Raw genomic sequence first — 20,957 nt, forward strand, 5'->3', positions numbered from 1 at the left:
GACCAAACTTGTCCCTCAGCATCCTGGGGCCCTCATCTACAGACAGGTCAGTGCAGGTGAGGCACTGACTCACCTGCATGAGGCCTGTAGTGAGTGTCTCTCAGGCTAGTCACTGGCCTGTGGACTGGGTGGTCTTCCGCTTTGAAATGCACGTGGTGGGAGTGTGGCCCTTTCCAGCCCTGGATAGAGTTGGCTACTCGGCTGTGGGGCAGGGTTCAGAGTAGGAGGGCGCTGAAGCAGGGCTCGTGCCCTTTTGAGGCCGGGCACTGGGCAGAGGATTGGAGTAGGGGATTCGTCCCAGCGCTGTGCCCTCCCGCAGGACTTTCTAAAGAGGCTTTGGGTCAGAGCTGGAGCCAGGTGCACTCAGGGGCCTGTGCCTGGGTTGGTAGGATCGCTGTGGCCAGTTCTTCTGGTGGAAGGAAGCAGGGTCCCCTCCGGTGGGGTTGGTGGGATGTGTGGGAAGAAATGTTCGATGAGCACTGCTCATGCCAGGCTGGTCTTGTTGTAAAATGGGCAGCTCAGCTTCCCAGGAGGTGGCAGAGAGAGCTCCTGACCAGGACCTGGTCCATCGAATTATGTTCTTTGTCCAAGGGACAAGATGGGGACTGAACTGAAAGAGTCTAAGGGAAGGGGAGCTCCAGGGTCCTACCTTTCAGACCTCCCTCTTCCCTATTTCACCCCCTGACTTTGGGGAACCAGGCTGTCCTATAGGTATCACACCCTGCCTCATACAACTGTGGAAACTGAGGCTCAGAAAGGTTCAGCGACTCTCCCAAGGCCACTCTACAGATAGGTGGCAGGGCAAGGAATTTGAACCCAGGACAAACCCGCGGCCTGCTGGCCCCCCTAGATTCCTGATAGGTTTCTCTGTTGTTTTCCTAGATGCCTGTGGTGGCTCTATCTGTGCAACAAAGGACACTGTTCTTGACCCCAGGGGCACTCAGACAACCCAAGAGACAGGCCTACGGCCTGCTTTTGGGTGAATCCCGCTCCCAGCAGCCAGGTGACCCACTGCCCGCAACCAATGGTTTCACTCTGACCATTCTTAACCCTGAACCCTGAAGTCCCAGTTGGTGGAGCTGTGGCTGGATCTTGACCCCTTTGCACCAGGCCCTGGTGGCATCCAAGTCCAGTCTCCTTCCTTGATTCTGCTCAGGAGCACCTGTCCCGAGGGATCCTCTGTTCCGGGGGGTCCCCACCTCTCAGCAGGTTCTATAGAAGGAATCTGGCCTTCCTGCTGACCCGGCTGTTGGATTTGAATTACTGCTACCTTGCCCCTGGAGTGGCTTCTGGAAATCCTCAGTCCTTGCATGCAGGGGGCCCTTCTGGGGTGGAGGTTCATGGAGTCCTCCCGGCGGGCCCCTCCCAGCCTCTGCAGAAACATGCAAGGGCCTGCTGGCAATTTTGCTCCTTTCTGGGTCTCCCGGCCCCCTGGCTCCCCATGACACTTTCTTGCCTTGCTCTTCTCCTAGTGCCAGCACTTTCCTCCTTCGCCGGTCCCACAAGCTGCTGGGAAAGGGCTGGTTTGGGTTCAGACATCCATGTGGTCTAGTCAGCAGGGGCTGGTATGGGGTGTCCTGGACCACTGTGACCATCCCTTGTGTTAGCTCTTCACTGGTTCTCTAAGAAGGGGTCTGCAAGCTTGGCAGACCCCCAGTGCCATCTTCTTCGGCCCTCCCTTTCCTCCTGCCCTGGCCCTCATACTCAGTCTATTCTCTACATCCAAGTGATCTTTCTGGAACGGATTCGGCCTTGCTGGCCAGATTGCATGCCTCTCCCAGCATTCCTGCTCTGCCCCACCTCTCCGGCCTCATTGCTTACCATTGCCTTCCACCAACTCGGGGATCCAGTTGTTCTGAACTGCTCGCTGTTCTCTGAGGAGGCTCTGCTCTTTCCTGCCCGTGCCCCACCCCCCCATCTTTGCCCATGCTGTTCCCTGCACCTTGAATTCCCTCCTCTATCTTGCCCATTGGGTGGTTGACTCTTCTTCAACTTTGAGGCCGTGGATCAATGTAACTTTCTCTCTCATCTTCCTGCTTCTTCTCTGATCTCCCCACTCACAGGCATCCCATTCCTACTGGTTTGGGCCATGGCAATATGGCCTTGAGGTTCACCTGTATTCCTGGTGGTCAGTTCCTGTGGCTGTATGTCATCTTGGCCTTTGTTTCTAGCATGGGGCTTGGCACATGTTTATTGAGTGAATGAGTTGAGTGACAGTTTTCTGGAGTTTCCATGAACTCTGCTGTGATCGTGCTGCTTTTGGCCAGTTTGGAGCCGCTGGTATTGCCTCCCACCGTTGACTCATCCCTGGCTGGTGGTTATCCAGAGCCTCGGGTTTGCGTCACATTTGCTGCTTCTGAGCACAGTGTATCCACCACATTTCTATGCAGCTTTGGCTGCTTTTGGAGTTGAATACTGGGCCTTGCATTTGGCCTTGCTAGGTTTCATTTTGTCAGGTTCTGTTCTGCCAGAAGACTGTGGTGTCAGAATAATACTCCTGCCTCTGAGATTCAGTAGTCAAAATAACCAGACTGTAAACTGTTAGTTGAATTCACGACTTGGTCTTATAAATGGCCAAATGTACCTCATCTTTATAAGCCAAATTAAATGCATGGTGAGTGATGTTCGTGAGAGCTGACAAATAGAGTTTACTGCTCTCTGGTTAATTTTGGCCATACTCTATAAAAACTGCCTTTAAATTAGCACTTGATGATGAAGAACATGTATGTGTTCACAAATGGACATGACCGTTATGTAGGACTTAAAGAATATCTGAAATAGGGTCTTCCTCTCTGAATAGTATTTATCAGAATGGGACTCAAGGACGAAATGCACAAGAATCACATGGGCCGTATGTTGAAATATATGGACCCCTGGGCACTATCTTAGACTCACTTAACTGCCTGTCCTGGTGAAGGGCTCTGGAGTCTGCACTTTTGACATGCCCCTGGAATGGGTCTGATGCTTTCTGAGGGCTGGGGACTGCCTGAGAGTTTAGTGACAGCCAGAGATCCCATGGAGAAGGTGTATCACGGTGGTGTGTGGAATGATCTGGTGGCTTTCTCTGTCAGCATATCTGTCACTGGCATTACCACCTGGAGATTCTGGAGTCGAAATCCCAATGTGGTCTTGGCAGAGGGTCCCTTGTGTTGAGGAGACACCAGGGGAAAGGAGATGGGCTGTGCCAGGCCACAGAGATGTGGACCAGACTGCTGAGTTTGGAAACTGCAAACTGTTTTGGGTGACTTAAGCATAGGCAGGTCAGTAGGCAACCATAACCTTGGCCCTACCCATGTGTAGCATGATGGGCGTAGGGGGAGAGCCAGTGGGCCGATGACCCAGTATTTTTGTACCTAGCAGTCATCAACTCTGTCATGTGTCACCTGAGAAACAGGGCTGACAGGGCAGGTAGGGGCTGAGACCTGGAGGGTGTACTGTGTTTCAAGCCCTGAGGTTTAGTTCTATTCTCAAGGGCGTGGGGTGCTGTAGAAGGACCTGAGTGCCAAGTGGCATTTACTGCGTTTCTATTTGGATAAGATGTGACAAGAGGATTTCTACCCATACTCCTTAAGCAGTTCTGTCTTTGAACTCTGCTTATGAAAATCTAGTTTCTCTACCATTAAAGCAGACTTGGAAGCCTGAGGTCAGAAGGAATTTGTATAACAACTTCTGGCATCAGACCCGGGTTCGTATCTGAGCCCTGTTACTGATTAGCTGTGTGACTGTGGGCAAGTTGCTTACATCTCTGAGTCTCAGGTCCTCGAGGTCCCAGCAGCCTTGGGATGGAAGAAGCCATGACCCTCTCTACCTGACCCCCACTTCTCCCTGGGGTCCACACAGGAGGCATGATCACTGAGTACTATTTGTCTGTTTGCTTTGTAGGCACTGTCACTGAATCTTCTGTAATCTTTTCACCTGCACCATGAACATCTCTCATTTCCTGGCCTTGCTGCTCCCAGGATCCCCACAGGGTCAAAACAGGAGCAGGTCAAGGAGCATTCCATACAACTTCTCTGACCACTGCCAGGATTCTCTGGACCCGATGGTCTTTATTGTTGTCTCTTACAGCATCGAGACTATTGTGGGGGTCCTGGGAAACCTCTGCTTGATATGTGTGACCATCAGGCAGAAAGAGAAGACCAATGTGACCAACCTGCTCATTGCCAACCTGGCTTTCTCTGACTTTCTCATGTGCCTCATCTGCCAACCACTCACAGCCATATACACTATTATGGACTACTGGGTCTTTGGGGAGGCCCTTTGCAAGATGTCAGCATTCATCCAGTGTATGTCGGTGACAGTCTCCATCCTTTCGCTTGTCCTTGTGGCCCTGGAGAGGCATCAGCTCATCATCAACCCAACAGGCTGGAAGCCCAGCATCTCCCAGGCCTATCTGGGGATTGTGGTCATCTGGCTCATCGCCTGCCTCCTCTCCCTGCCCTTCCTGGTCAACAGTGTCCTAGAGAATGTCTTTCACAAGAACCACTCCAAGGCTGTGGAGTTTCTGTTAGATAAGGTGGTCTGTACAGAGTCCTGGCCGCTGTACCACCACCGCATCATCTACACCACCTCCCTGCTGCTCTTCCAGTACTGCATGCCCCTGGCCTTCATCCTGGTCTGCTACGTCCGCATCTACCGGCACCTGCGGAAGAGGAAGCGGGTGTTCCGCAAGGGCACCTACAGCTCGCGGGCTTGGCAGATGAAGAGGATCAATGGCATCCTCTTGGCGATGGTGGTTGCCTTCGCCATGCTCTGGCTGCCGCTGCATGTGTTCAACAGTCTGGAGGACTGGTACCATGAGGCCATCCCCATCTGTTATGGCAACTTTATCTTCTTGGTGTGCCATCTGCTTGCCATGGCCTCTACCTGTGTCAACCCTTTCATTTATGGCTTTCTCAACACCAACTTCAAGAAGGAGATCAAGGCCTTGGTGCTGACATGTCAGCAGAGTGCCCCCGTGGAAGAGTATGAGCATCTGCCCCTATCCACAGTGCACACGGAAGTCTCCAAAGGGTCTCTGAGGCTCAGTGGCAGGTCCAACCCCATTTAGCCAGGTGTAGGCCTTCTCCCTGCCATGGTCATTGTCAAGTTCCTTTACTTAGCCAAGTGGGCCAACTGCATCATTACTGGCATCATTATTGGCATTCTGGTGGACACCATCCTTACGGGCTTTCTGGAGTCCAGAGAGGCTGGAAAGAACCCATTTTTGCAACCATTTGCATTGTGAAGACTGACATTCAGTTGGTTCAGCCATTTGTTCCTGGGAGAATTCTGAGCATGGATTCTGCGGGTCACAGTATGTCTTGTAGCCTGAGCAGGTGCCAGAGCCAGAGATGGTCTGCTCGTTGCAGGCAGAGTTCATTCTGGCAATTCAGAAACAGATGCTCAGCCTGGGAGCCCAAGGGTTTCACCTCCTCCAGTGAGACTGTGAGGTCACTGTGGAGTCAGGGAGGGAGCACGGGGGTCAAAGCTCTGGACCTTGGTCAGGCCCTCACCTCTTGGAGAGGTGATGTTGGTGGACAGGCTTTGTAAGTGGTAAAGAAGTCTATGAAGGCAAGTTAGCACATCCAGGTGCAGAGAATGGATCATGCTTACCTTGGGTCCTCATGCTCCAATGCAGGAGGAAAGTCAGTCCTGAGCAGCAGGAATCCCATGATTCATATCCTGCTCCATATTCCTCTTTCACTGCCTCTGCACCTCATGTGGAAATGAGGCTGCAAGTATCTCCCCTTGATAAACACCTTGAGGGGGACATCTGCATCACCATAGAGCTTGTCCTCTATGCCTAGGACAGGACCTGGTGCAGGGAGAGGGCTCCAGCAAGGTTTGCCATGGTAGGCTGATGGTGTAAACATGCCCCTGCTGAGGGCCCAGCTGAGCACGGGCGCCCTGTGCCACGGTCCAGCATGGGAAGAGCCAGGTTGCTGCAGCCATGCTCTTACCTGCCTTTCCTGGCCTTTAGGACCTCTCTTGCCAGACAAGGCAGCAGGCCAGGGACTCTGTGACCTTACCCCATGTTGACCCACTGCCAAGGCTGACAGCACTCAAGGTTGTGACTCCGGCCTCTGTTCCACACTCTGACCACTAAGCTGACTTGCTCTAGGTGATGTGCATTGTTGTTCTAAAGCCTCCCCAGGCCTTCAGTAGGGGCAGGGGCAGGGGGTTCGTGAATTTGGCTTAACAGGACACTGGCTGAAAGGAGTAGGAGTCCTCCTTCCTCCAGCCCACCAGGGAAAATGGAGAAATGGCTACAATGGATGTGAATATCTCACCCATGGAGGTCTTGCCCCAGTCTTCTGGCTGCTGAGCCAGATCCAAGGCTTTATCTCTGTGTGGACCAGACAGGTCAAGCTTGCCTCTGGGCCACTTTCAATGGGAGACCCAGGTCTGGCTCTGCCTGCTCAGTTTCACCTACCCTCTGGCAGAGTGGGCAGTGGCTAGACCCACCATGGCCTCCAGGGGCAGGGTATTCAGGTGCCCAGAGCCCTCAAGTATCTCACTGGGAGGCTGCTAGGACCGCTGTTCACAGGATATGTGGCAGAGGGCCAGGCAACAGAAGATTGAACAATCACGTCTGACTGTCTCTCTGACCTGGCCCCTGACCGAGAACTTGTGCAGCCGACACCCAACACAAGTAATCTGTGAGCCACCAGCCCCCTTCCTGGAGCTGTTTATTTCTTCCCAGGTTTTGGTCATATCTCTCATTCTGTTTCTTTATTGACTTTTACCCTGGCTTTTGGAATAGATTTTGAGCCACTGTATTGGGTGCAGCTTGTGCTTGTCCTCTGGTGCCATCTGCTGCTGGCTGCTCCCGGTAACCACCTGCCAGCAAAGCCCAGACCTTGGGGCCCATCCCAGCAAGATGTCATTGAGCAAGCTTCCCAAAGAATGTGGGGGCCTCAGACACCTCCAGAGCCCATGCAATTGCCTGGGGTTTACACCTCATCACTCGTATCAGTGGTGCCAAGATGCTTGGGGACAAGGATGCTTTAGGGTGCCCACATGACTGAGGACAGGGGAACTGGGTTGGGCATCTGGCAGAGGTGCTTGGCATTAGGAATTGGGGTAGTGGGTGAAAGCTTTGTTGAGCATCTTCTATGCTGTCTTCACCTTGCTTGGGTTGACACAACTTACCTGGATGGCTGTCTCCTGCTCCCAGTTCCTAATGACCCTTGGAGTTGTCTGGTTCCCCAGTGTACCCTGGGACCTTGCTGCTCAAAGTATGCTCAGAAGACCAGCAGCCTTAGCAGCATTTAGAACTCATTAGATATGTGGAATCCCTATTCCCACCTGAGAGCTATTGAATCAGAATCTGCATTTGATCAGAACCTTTAAGTTAATGGTGTACATGTTCAAGTTGGAGAAGCTCTGCTCTAGGAAACAGAGTGCCTGGAGCCTGGAGCTGCTCGCTGAGCACCTGTGGGCACCCACTCTGGGATCTCGACTAGAGTTCTAGGAATCCTTGTTCTGGAAATAAGGCTTTAAGATGGTATGGCTGAAAAGGTGGGTTATTCCACTGTGGTTGTTTGTCTCTTCTCTGACTGCATGTGGACATATTTCTTGTGAGACTTGCTCATTCCTTAAATAAATATTTGCAAAATGAACAGTTTGTGTAGTTAAATTCTCAGTGAATGTGCCCCTCTGTATTCTGCTCTGTTTCCCTTCAAGCTATATTGTCAACCATTCTTTATGTTGCTATATATCATTTTTGACAGCTGATTAAGGATTTAGAAAATGTGCCAGTGAAAGCTGGTACCTCCGAGCTATATCTCTCTTTAGCTCCTGGAAGGGCCTTTCTCTGTCCCTGCTAATCGGCATGTCCCTGATTGTAGTGGGGGGACCCTTCTTCAGAGGAGCATCAGGGCTGGAATTGGAGACTCATACTCATGAATACCACCAGGGGACCCTTAGAGGGCACAAAGGATTACTGAACCCTGGTGGTGGGAATGTAGATCCTCCCTCACTCTAACATTTCCTTTTTCCAGAAATGACATTGGCTTGTTTTTTCCCATTATAAAAAGTGAATTATATAAATTCTCAAAAATATGCAAAATATGCAACAAAATGAAAAGGAGATCACATGCCACCACCCAAAATACTCAATGTTTTCATTTTGGGGAATCATTTCTTTAGTTTTTATATAGAGTGTTAGGTTTTTTTGAAAAACATGGTAGAGATCATACTGTAAGTATATGCATATTTATCTATAAAGATATTTTTTACAATCTTTTTTGCTTAACATTGTAAGAAGTTTTTTTTAATATAATTTATTGTCAAACTGGCTTACATACAACATCCAGTGCTCATCCCAACGAGTGCCCTCCTCTGCCCATCACCCATTTTCCCCTCCCCCTTTCCTCCCAATAAGCCTCAGTTTGTTCTCTGTATTTAAGAGTCTCTTATGGTTTGCCTCCCTCCCTCTCTGTAACTATTTTTCCCCTCTTCCCTTCCTCCATGGATTCTGTTGGGTTTAAGAAGTTTTATTCATTCATTCAACAGATATGTCAGACACATGGTAGATGCTGGAGATACACCAGCAAGAATAGACATTTTCCCTATTCTTATGGAGTTTGTAGTCCAATGACAAGGTCCATCCTGCATCCTTAATCGTTATCTGTTGTGGCATATTTAGATGTTTCTAGACCTATTGGTTATAATTCTGTGATGAACTTCTATGCAGAGAACCTTTTCTGTATTTGGAATTATTTTCTTAGGGGGGATTTCCAGAAGTGGAATTAGTGGGTCAAAGGGCATGGACGTTTTTCAAGGCTTATGATGTGTACTGCTAAACTGGTTTCCAAAGAGTCTGAAATGATCTGTGCTCTGTGACTAGTGCTTGTTTTACTGTATCCCGGCCACTGTTGGGGGGTTACCATTAATGAGCAGACCTCCATTGTTCACTAGATCCTGTCCCCACTCACCTCCTGAACGTGACTCCAGCATCCGTCATTTTCTGGGCTCTCCTTTACATAGAACTCCTCCAAAGGCTTGTCTAATCTTGAAGTCTCTGCTTCTTCTCCTTCCATGCTCTTTTGTACTCACCTGTCCATCCAAATAGCTCTTGCCAGGGTCACTAGTGACCCCCATGTTGCCAGATCCCAGGGTCAATTCTCAGTTTTGTCTTTTGTGACCAATTAGCAGCATTTGGCAATTGATCAATCTCTTCTCCTTGAATCTCTTTCTGTGTGTGGCTTTTTAAGGACACCTCACTCACGGTTCTGCCTTGCCTCGCTGGGCACTCCTTCTCAGGCTCCTTCCTGGACTCTGTCTTCCTGCCCTCAGAGTATTGGTGTGTCCCCAAGGAGACATGGAGGCCCACTTCTGATTCCTTAGGTGGGCTCACTCAGTCTCCTGGCTTTCAACACCAGTGAATGTTTACATGTCTAATGCTCCCAAATGTGAATCTCCAGTCTGGACTTCTCTCTGCTCTTGGATTTGTATATCCAGCCACTGCTTTGTGTTTACTAGATCAAACTTGGCATGTTCAAAAGCAGACTTCTGATTTGCTGTCTTGCCTCTTCTCCCTCAGTTTCCCTCCCACCCTTCATTAAATGGCAACTCTCTCATTTCATTTGCTTGGGTCACCGTCCTGAGATCAACCTTCCGTTCACAGCCCACATCCAATCCACCAGTGAGTTCTGTAAGCTGTGCCTTCAAAATGTATTCAGAATGACCACTTCTCACCTCTGCTGGCTCTGCCACCTGGTCCAAGCCATCACCATCTCTACCAGGGGGACTGTGGTGGCCTTCTGTCTGCTCTCGCTTAGGCAGAGTGATGCTTTCAAGCCGAAGTCAAAACCCTTCCCTGGCTTTCTCTCACGCTCAGAGCCAAATTCACAGTCCATGGCCTGCCTAAACTGGCCATCTGCTTGTCTCTGACCTCACTTGTTATGGCTCCTCCCCTCTCCCACCCCCTTCAGCAATGCTAACCTCCTTGCTGTCTCTTGAATACTCTAAAATTGCTCCTACCTCAGTCCCTTGTACTTCCTACTCTTGCTGCTGCCCTCTGATATCAACATTTTTCACTCCCTTGCTTCCTTCACTTTAAGTGAACCTTTATCAGAAGATTACTTCCTCCACCACGCTAAGAAAATACAACCTCCTCACTCTGTATTCCTACTTTATGCCACAGGACTTAGCACCCTGTGATATGCTTACACACATTTATTGCTTCATTGTTGAATACCTCACTTTCCCTTTAGGATGTAAACCCCATGATGGCAGGGATATTATATATTACATATGATCACATATTATATATTACATATATATATTAATTATATATTACAATAAAATTATATATTATATGTTATATATTATTATATATATTATATATTACATATTCTACCTCTTAATGGTGGAATGCAGGCATTTGATTTTGTAGGATTTTGGTCCCAAATGTGCTAGCTGACTATGTGACTCTGATAGACCCCCCTCTGCATCTTGGTTTCTGACTCTTCACCTGTAATGACACTGGTTGCTGTACATTTAGTGTTCCAAAGCTGTGCTAGACACTCTACAGGCATTGTTTCTGCTCAACCCTGAGATTGGGTAGATGAAGAAATGGGTATAGGGGTAAAAAACTTCATCCAAGTTTTCAAAAAGAGCCAGATTTGAAACCTGATCTTATGGATTCCAAAGTCCATGACTTGGACTGTTACAGTAGGGAAGAAGGTTGACCATATGACCTCTGAGCTGCCTTCCAGCTTTAAGCTAGAGAGTTTGAACTTTATGGGTAATGGAGAGATCATGAAGGGCTTTAAGCAGAGGAATGGCATGGTCAGGTTATAGTTAGATCAGTGAGGCTGAATTGGTCTGGGTTCTGCTAAAGCAGAAGCTGAGGCAGAGGCTTATGGGCTTTTCCTTTATTTGAGAATGTAATCCCAGGGAACAAAGTGAGGGACACAGGGAATGAGACAGGAAAGGAGAGAAAGCCAATTTGAAGATGTGTTATTGAATTGGCTATTTTTCAAAGGCAACTAAACACTCGATGTATTGTGTAACTCTCAGGACAATCTGTCTGGAAAGAGAAAAGTAAGAATTTTAACCACTGATCCCTGTTGTTTCACTTGTCAGAGGTTTGCCCCATGAAGCTGTGCATTCGTAGACACTGAAAACACTCCCATGTGAACAGAACAGCTCCAGGGAGAGGTGGGAAGATGTGCTTCGAGGGTATAAGGTGAGGTGGCATCAGGTCACACCTGCAGGAAGTCGGTCAGAGCCTTGCAGAACTGGATGATGTAGTGGCCACTGGACCAAGCAGCAGGTGAAGATGAGAGGAACCACATAAGCGGTTCTGATGCAGGGCAGAGCTAGAGGTGGGATGGCTGGTGTTATCAGTTGAGTTGTATCCCCCGCTCCCCAATTCACGTGTTGAAGTTTTAGACCCCAGCACCTCAGAATGTGACCTTATTTGGAAGTGGGGGTATTGCAGACATTAGTTAAGATGAAGCCATGCTGGAGTAGGGTGGACCCCTAATCCAATATGACTGGTGTCCTTATAAAAGGAGGAAATTTGGATACAGAGACACACACACAGGAAGAATACCACGTGAGGATGAAGGCAGACGTCAGGGTGATGCTTCTACAAGCCAAGGGAGGTCAGAGATTGCCAGCAAACCATCAGAGGCCAGGAGAGAGGCATGGACACATTATTCCTCACAACCTTCAAAGGAACCAACTGACACCTTGATTTTGGACTCCCAGCCTCCAGAACATTGAGACAATACATTTCTGTTTTTTCAGCCACCAGTTTGTGATATATTGCTATGGCAACCTAGCAGGCTAATACAGGAGGGTAAGATTGAAGGCAGAGAGATCCATCCACATGAACTGTTGTGTCAGCCTCGTGTTCAGTTGCTGGAGACAGACCCCAACTCAAACTGGTTATGCTGAAATAGGGATTTATAGACCCATGTAATGGGGTAGTTCTACCAAAGGAAGTTCTTTGGTTTTAGGCTGCATTCAGGGTTCAAACAATTATATCAGGGCTCTCCTTTCCTTGCCCCTTTGTCTCCACTGCTTTTTCTGATCCCTTAATTCTACTGGTCTCTTCATGGCCCCACACTCTCTACATGTGACAATAAGAGTCTCCATAGCTCCTACCCTTGGTACTCATGAGCCCAGAGAGAAGGAGCATAGCTTCCCCCGTGCCCAGTCAGAAGTCTGGGGAGGATTCCAATGGCTCAGTCCTGAACAGATGGCTATGGCCAAGTTTCTGCACACTCTCTTTAGCCAGACCTGGGTCCCTTGACTACAGCTGGATCAGGGTAGTGGGGCCAGGCTCACTCGAATCACATGGATGTGATAGGATTACTATAGCAAGGGCTAGAAGTAGTCTCCTAAAGAAAGTGATGCCAGGCAGGCAAAACACACAAGCAGAAGTGGGCTTAGAGATGAGAGATGGAGTGGAAAGATATTTAGGTGTTGAATGGACAGGATGACTTGGGTGTGGCGGAGAGAAGGAAGATTCCCAGGTTCCACACGTGGGCAAGTAGGTGTAAGTTGGCGCATTTAGCAGAATTTGGGGGGGGGGTAGGTGGGTAGTTTATTTTTGGATATATTGTTTGAGGCACACTTGGACAGGCAGATGGATGGTCAGATACTAGAGTCTGGAGCTCTAAGGAAAGCTTGGGTCAAGGCCTGACCAAGCCATGCAGATAGGTATGAGATTGGGGAGTGGGGCTGATTGGAAGCTGGGCATGGGCCAAAGGAATTCTATTACCTGGAACTGAATCTGGTTGGGGTCCTGGGACATGGAGTAAGGGAGTGCCCAGCAAGGAGGCCCTGGTGGACAGGACAGAGTAAGTCAGATGCAGGAGCTATTTCCCAGAGCTGAGCCCAGAGATGATATCAGGCAAGTTGTCCTTACCAGGTTAAGTTTTTCTATGGCCTCCCTTTAGGGAATCAAGGACAGCTTCAAGGTCAAGTTTCTTGGCTGGTAGTTGGGCATTGTTGCTGTTACTTAGTGCTTTGCAGGGATGCAATAATGCCTGAAAAAATGCTGAGAAGATCTGGAAGTTTCTCATAGAAGAAATCTTTGACTTCTACAGCGTGTTGAGGGATGGTCTGGTGGTCGAGGAATGAGCACAGCTGTTGTCTCTCTTCAACTGGGTCATGCTGACTTGGGACAGATATCCTTTGGTGACAAAGTTCTTGGTTTGGCCTTGTCTGGTGGTGAGGCTTCCTCCCAGAGTAACTCTTCAAGGTTCTGATACATTTTTACAAGACTGCTGCAAATACAGACATGGACCAGACTGGAGCTCCTGGGTCCTGAGAAGACACTGGAAGGGGTTTGCAGAGCATATTAGGACGCTCTCTTTGCTGAGCAGCAACCAAGTGCTTCCTACCCTGGGCAGCTGAGAAGGCATCAGCAGGGTGAACTTGCCAATGACCCACAGAGCAGGGGGGTTCTTATGAATGTGGCTATGTAATCATGGCCCTTGAGGTTTCTAGTTGTTTAAATGTCACCATTTATTTGAAATTGGTTCCCGTCAGACTTTGAAAAATTTATCAGTGCAATTGTGTGTCAGCACAAAGCTCCCTTAAAATATGTTTCCTTTCATTCATAAAGCTGTGTAGGCATTTGATTAGTCTTTCTCTTGACTGCCAAGGAAACCATACTGAAAGTAGGGCACACATTCAGAACAAAGAAACCCAACTCACGGGCGAAAACCCTGTGATAGCCTATCTCCTTCCCCAGATAGTGTGCTTTGCAACAGCCAGCAGCCTGTTGCCACCTTGTAAATGTCGCTTGCAGCCCCTTTATGACTTCAAGGTGCAGGGCAGGGCTACAAAAGATTTGCCAAATAGAGACCCCTTTTCCTACTTTTTCTTTTAGCTTCTTCAACACACAGAGCTGGGACATGTGGGAGACTTGTACCTTACCTGGGCAGGTGTGAGCATTGGTCTTTTCCCCAGGTTCCTGGGTACTGTCAGACTGTACTGCCAGTTGGTGGCAAGACGTCAGTCACACCCTGGCGGAAGGAACATTGAGGTCTCTTATCAGTACGTTTAAAAATTCAGAGGTAATGGCCTGCACCACCTCTCCCCCCCAGCACACAACTTTAAAGCAGTTAAATATAGCATAGTTTATATAAGACGGTGGGTGTTTCACCATCTATGAAATCTGGGGTCTAGGGCTGTGGGCAGAGCAGAGAGGCCTGGAGCCTGAAGTCTGGGGAGAAGCATATGCAGCCGGTGCATTTCATCCCTCTTCATTGGCATCTTCTCTGCAGATGGCACGATTGAGACACTTTCAGACAGGCAGGTAGGAAAACAAGTACCATGTGCAATGATAAATGCATTCATAGAGTCAGGGCACAGGGGATGAGCCCGTCATTCTCCTCGAGGGCATTTGGGAGGATGTGCCTTTAAGTTCACAGTGTGGGCAAGGTGGGAAAAGGCTAACATTGGAGGGAGCAACAGCAGGAGGTAGCAGATCCATCGCATTTAGGGATGGGGGCCCTGGGGGCCAGGTTGGATGGAGAGGTGAGATCCGGTGCTGAAAGCTTGCATCCCAGGCCGAGCGGTTTGACGCTATCAGGCTGGTGAGGAGAGGACACTTAGGTGTCTTAGCTGGGGGTACCATGATTAGGTTGAAGGTTGGGAAAGCTGCCTTTGACTGCAGTGAAGAGAAGAGCCGGGAGTGATAACTAATGTACTCAGCTCCTTTCTGGTTTAGCTTTTCCTTTGGGGCTGGCCTCACACAAAGCTCTAAGGAGGCTGGCTCCAGCTGCACCCTGAAAAAGGCCAAACTTGGTGAAACGCTGCTGTGTCCTAAGCTGGAACCCCACCCTCCCCCATGCCGAAGTGGGGCCGCTGCTCCCCAACCATGCATGCTGAGCTGGAAGAACAGGGCAGATGACCAGAGTTCTGCCATACCATGCTACGATCAGATCCCAAGCCCTGATCCCACCAGAAGAGGGGCTGGTGCTTCCCTAATCATGAAAGCACAAGGTCTGGGGTCCCTTTCTTGGAATCTGACATTGGCCAGCTGGATCCCTATGCACTGCCCTGGAAAGGGTCAACACATTTGTTCCTGAGCTTATCTCTGTGGGTTTCCCCCGACTGAACCCTGCTCGGCAGGCAGTGTGTGGGCCGCCAGGTAATTTTCCCTTGTTTGTATAAGGAGTTTGGGCCCTGGGGCCATTTACATAGCCTTTTGGTTCAGCCTGCTAAAGGGAGGCCACTCTCACAAGCGCGGAGTCCCTGATGAACGCAGGCACGGGGGAGGGGGATGCGGCTGTGTAGGGCCTCTTGAGGATGGGGGCGTGTACTTCTGTGATCCCCAACCTCCTCTTCGGCCCTTCTCCCCACTTCCCAGATCCCCTCCCACATCACACCCCCCACGCCTGCCCTCCCGCTTAGAAGATATGAGGGCTCTGTGTCTGGTTCCGAACCGCACAGGGTATGATTTACTGTCCAGAAGGGGTGACTGGATGTCATAGAAGCCTTCTCACATCATGATAGCCATCTTCTCATTGTGGATTCTGTGTCACCAACTCACTGAGAAAGTTCTGGAAATTGCTAACACTGAGTCTCAGTTTCCATATGAGTTAAATGAGGGGTTTGGACTAGAATATTTTCGAGATTCTGTGCTCTTTTAGAAGAGTCCATTATTTCTCCATCTGTAGCCCTCTGACATCTTCGTGGAATGAAGCAGGAGCCCTCACCAGGGCCAGCATCAGGACCAATGAATAGAATTCCCAGTACATGGTGGGAGTTGCCCGAATCGTACTAAATTCGTGGTCTCATTTTCATGAGGACTGTCCTTATTTATTTATTTATTTGGCCTGGCATCTGCAGGCCAGAGCTCGATTCCATGGCTCGGTTAGTTAATTTCATCATTTAAGTTAGCATTAGCCATGTCAGAGCTGTGCAGTTGGCCATTAAAAGCCAGACAACAGTATCATCAATCTGAATTATTACTGAGCACTGACTGACACATGGTGCTAGATAGCGAGCCATAAATGTCCAAAATGTTGAGAAAAAATGTGGGATGAGCGGGGTGGGAGACTCCCACATCACACTATTGCCAACTTGCCTTGCCAGTCTCCACACGCAGGCCTGTGTCCAGCATCGCATTCTGTGACACTCCTGGGACTCAGAATGTCAGCGCTTGAGCCTGGCCAGGAGGCTTCTCCATGGGGTCCCAAGCCTTCTCCTCCCCCCACTGCTTGGCCTGAACTGACACGAAGTCTGGCACTGGCGAGTGTCAAAGTATCAGAGCCTGTAAGAGGGTGACAGTTCCAAAGCATGTGAGGATTACTCCTTTTGGGAAAGTTTATTCCAGAATTAATGACATCATAGGTGTCTAGTCTTCCAGCTTAGCACCATCTAAGCCATCCTCATACTCTTTCTCTATAAGCTCTGTCATTCTCACCTACAATCCTGTGCAGTGTCACATTGGAACAATTCCTCCCAACACTTTGCCAACCCTTTTTTGGACCTTCTTCTTTCCAAAGCCAAGTTCTTCTGAGAGTATTCTATACTCTTTAAAAAAATTTTTTTTAATGTTTATTTATTTTGGAGAGAGAGAGAAAGAGAGGAGGGGAAGAGAGAGAGAGAGGGAGGTGCAGAATCTGAAGCAGGCCCCAGGCTCTGAGCTGTCAGCACAGAGCCCGACACGGGGCTCAAACTCACAAACCGCGAGATCATGACCTGAGCCAAAGTCGGACACCCAACCGACTGAGCCACCCAGGCGCCCTGAGTATTCTACACTCTTGACCACCACTTCCTCACCTCCTTGCTTTTCAGCTGATGAGTGTTTTATATCCACAGCTGCTGAAGTTGCTATCCATAAAATCCCAGATGGCATACTAATCGCCACACATTTGGGTCCTCACCCTACTTGATCTTCGTAGCATTTCATTCTTGATCTCACATCCCTGAAATCCCCTCTACTGTTTGCTTCCATGACAGGACTCCACCTCTGTTCTCTTAAATCTGGCTGTTGCTTCTCAGGTTCCTCTGCCCCTCAAATGTCAGGCTTTTTCTGGTTCTGCCTCGACTTTCGTGTCCCACCCAACATGCTTCCCATGAGCAATTGCCTTGTGTTCCTTTGGCTTCAGCTGCTACTTCAAAGATGACAGTGCCCAAATTACACCACCCCAAACTTCATCTACTTGCTGCTTGACATCCCCCGCCCCCTGAAGTGCACATCCAAAGCAAACAACCCTGCTCTTGCATTCCTGCTGGGTTTCCCTTCACAATTACTCCTAACACCAACCATCTGATTGCCTAAACCCCAGCATTGGATTCATTTCTGTTCCTTTGGACTAGTGCAGGAACCTCCCTCTATGTATCTAGGAGGCACCTCTAGGTATCTCCACGTCCAGTCTTGCTATCCAGTGGATTAATCTTACTCTAGTCCTTGGAGTTTGACCTTGACTTTATCATGTGGCAGTTCCCACCATCTATAGGATGGAGTCCCAGTGCTTTTACGTGGCCCTTGGCCCATTTGTGGTCCACCTGTAGCTGGCCTTCTCATTTTATGTTCTGACATCCACCCACCCACCCACCCTCTGCTGCGGTCCACCACCCTGCTTCTTTTCTGTTCCTCAAACATGCCACACTTTGCCCAGATTGACATATGTTGAATCCCTGCACACTAAGTTTTCCTTCTTTGAAAACTTTTTCTGTCTCCTTTGTTTCAGTGTCTGTATGCTCAGAATACTTTGCAATGTCTCAGTTGGCCACTTAGAGAGTCTTAGAACTGGATGCAAGAAAGAATGTTTCTTTGTCTTTCCACCTGGCTGTAGCCTCCTGAAGCAAAAAGACTAAGCCTTTATCTTCTGGGTACCCAACATACTGCCTGGCCTTGAGTAAATGCCCCATGAAAGGGCAGTATGCTGTTGTCCATCGCAAAGAACGGACAAATGAACTTTGAAGCTCGGAGGTGAGCTAGGCCTCAGGGAGGAGACCAGGAAGAAATGGGCTGGCAACCTCTTTTCCCATATGGTGCAGCTGATTGAGATTCGGTCACCTCCAGCTCCAGCATGCACAAGACAACTCTCCATACGGAGCATTTAAACTAGGCTTTGGGGCCCAGGGGCTTGCCTATTTTTTTGTATTTAAGTAATCAGGACAGTATAATATAAATTAAATGAGAGAGATAGATCAAGAGGGAGAAAGAGAGACAGAGAGAAGGGAGAGAGGAACCGAGGCAGAGCACTGTTCTCTGTAATTTCTTGGGCATGATGGAAGCGGGTTCGGGATCTTGGACTCTGTATTTTATCACCTGATCCTACTTCTTCCACGTTTCCTCAGGCACAGCTGTTGACACAGGAATCTACAACATTTGTATGTATCAACAGAGACCAATAGCAAATGCATGCGTTCCTGTGTAAACATGGAAACTTCCTTATGCTGACAGGGGTAAGCGGACACTTGGCCTGGAAATATTTGGTGTTTAGAAATATTGAACGAATTAGAGATTGGCGGACGAGATGTCCGCTGCTCCACTCTCCTCTGGGCGGCCAGGTGCCTAGACTCCTTTGGGTTTTCTGGTAAGTGAACTTTTCTTGAAACAAATGCTATACGAGTGATTTATAGTTATTCATAAACAAAAACCAAATTTGCCTTTGTCTAATTTAAACAAAAATTAGGAAATACAGATAAACCCAAAGAAACCTAAACCACAGATCATGCCCGTTAACATTTTAGTTTATACACATAGTCCCTTTTAAATTCTATTTATTTATTCACACAGATTTTAAAATTAACTTATCCTAGACATTATCCTTTATAACATTCTTCTTTTATTGTATTTTTTAATGTATTTAATTAATTTAATTTTTTTTAAATGGACCTAGAACCTATTATGCTAAGTGAAATAAGACAGACAGAGAAAGACAAATCCCACATGATCTCACTTATATGTGGAATCTAAAAACCAAAACAAATGAACAAACAGCAATAGCAACAACAAAAAAGAGGAACAATCTCATAAACATAAAGAACCAGTGGTTGCTGAAGGGAAGGCGGGGGGGGGCGGGGGAAGAAGGGACGAAATAGGTGAAGGGGACCAAGAGGCACAAAACTCTAGTGATAAGTCATGGGGATAAAAGCACAGCACAGAGAATATAGTCAATAGTATTGTGCTAACTTGGGTGACAGGTGGTAACTATACTTTATTGTGGTGAGCATTCCATAATGTACATACTTGCTGAATCACCATATTGTACACCTGAAACTAATGTAAAAAGTCAATTAAAAAAATAGACCCACCTGTTTTTATCAGTCTCCCCTTGTGTCGCTCTAAGCATTTCCGTGGTCATTGTCAGCTTCCTTGAAGCTAGCACGTTCTTTAGTGGGTGTGCCAGAGGCATGTACTCTCTCACTTAACAGTGGAAGGAATCGACTATGGGTGAGTCATCAATGAATGAGGGTCATTCAGCCAACCTCATCAAATGCCTAGGCACATGCCAGGCCCTGGGGCTGAGGAAGGCGGGACTGCAAAGGTGCATAAGGCGGCCTGGAGGAACTCGGAGCTCATAAGGGAAACCTATATTTGATGGTAAGATTCATGGACAAAAAGGCCTTTCTGGGTACTGTATCATATATGGGGAACAAATAAATGTCCAACAATCAGAAAAGGCTTAATAACGCAGTATGATGGGCTATGGGGCTGCTAGTGAAGACTTTTTTTTTTTAAATTTTTTTTAATGTTTATTTTTGACAGTGAGAGAGAGAGACAGAGCATGAGCAGGGGATGGGCAGAGAGAGAGGGAGACACAGAATCCAAAGCAGGTTCCAGGCTCTGAGCGGTCATCACAGAGCCTGACGCGGGGCTCGAACTCACAGACTGTGAGATTATGACCTGAGCTGAAGTCGACACTCAACCGACTGAGCCACCCAGGCGCCCCAGTGAAGACTTTTTAGTAGGGTTGAGGATGCTTAAATATTTTATGTTTGTTTATTTATTTTCAGAGAGAGAGAGAGAGAGAGAGAGAGAGAATATGAATGAGGGGCAGAGAGAGAGGAAGAGAAGGAATCCCAAACAGGCCCGGCACTGACAGCACAGAGCCTGATGTGGGGCTCAATCTCATGAACCACAAGATCATGACCTGAGCTGAGATCAAGAGTCAGACGCTTAACCGACTGAGCCACCCAGGTGCCCTGATCTGTGAAATATTTTCAAATTGCGATGTTGATCCATGGAGTATACTCCCCACTATTTGTCAAGTGTGCTTACACGTTCATAGAAAAAACAAACAAACAAACTCTAACCCTGGAGGGAAAGACTACAGTGATTATGACATTGTAGTGATATTTTTGTTTGTTCTGTTTATATTTTTCACATTTTCCAAATTTTCTATGATAAGCAGCCGTTGTATTTGTAATCAGAAAAAGCTATTTTTAAAAGACTTCATGCCTGGCTGTAAAAGACTGTTTATGAAGCTTCTTAGGGTCTTTCGGGTCTGCTCTTCTAACAGGAAAGCCGGGTTCTAATAATTCGCTTAGGAGAGTTACCTAAAAGTAAAATGAAGGGCAAAGGTTACGCCCATTTCCAAGCTTCTGCAAAACTACTTTCTAGCAAGGCCGTGCTGATTCGCCTTCTCCAACAGCCCCTGTGAGAACTACAAGGTTTTGGAGCAGACACCTTGGTCCTGCGGGGACAGGTGCTTTGTCTGGTGACATTTGGTGGCAGGCTCACTTACCTCCCATAAGACACTTACTGATCTAGCCACCAACACTCCTGCTTATATCCCATCTTGTCTCCAAACATCCAGGCCTGGTTAAGAGATCAGAAATACATGAGTTTTGACAAAAGGCTGGAGCACACTTCAGTTAGCTTCCAGCAGTACTATCTCCTGGAGCAAACTTGTCCTGCTGTTGCTATGGACTTTCCGCTGCCTCAGTCGGAAGTGTCAGGGTCTGCCTGAATGATCTGTTACCTCTGGAGAGACAACATCAAGTTTGCAGGAGGCTGGATCTGCCGGCTGGGCTGTCTG

At 48.3% G+C, this 20,957-nt stretch overlaps 1 protein-coding gene across 1 annotated transcript; it reads left to right on the forward strand.

Moving 5' to 3' along the window:
• Positions 1-3,922: 3,922 nt before the first annotated feature.
• LOC125148021 (neuropeptide Y receptor type 4-2) lies at positions 3,923-7,482 on the forward strand. The gene has a single exon (XM_047825647.1). The coding sequence runs from the start codon at positions 3,923-3,925 to the stop codon at positions 5,048-5,050; it is 1,128 nt and encodes a 375-aa protein (XP_047681603.1). The 3' UTR covers positions 5,051-7,482.
• The last annotated feature ends 13,475 nt before the right edge of the window (positions 7,483-20,957 follow it).

This window comes from Prionailurus viverrinus, chromosome D2 (genome assembly GCF_022837055.1).
Source record: "Prionailurus viverrinus isolate Anna chromosome D2, UM_Priviv_1.0, whole genome shotgun sequence".
NCBI lineage: Eukaryota > Metazoa > Chordata > Mammalia > Carnivora > Felidae > Prionailurus > Prionailurus viverrinus.

What these genes read in the sequence shown, in the direction of transcription:
- LOC125148021 (XM_047825647.1), top strand. Translation starts at nt 3,923, where the DNA reads ATGAACATCTCTCATTTCCTGGCCTTGCTGCTCCCAGGATCCCCACAG.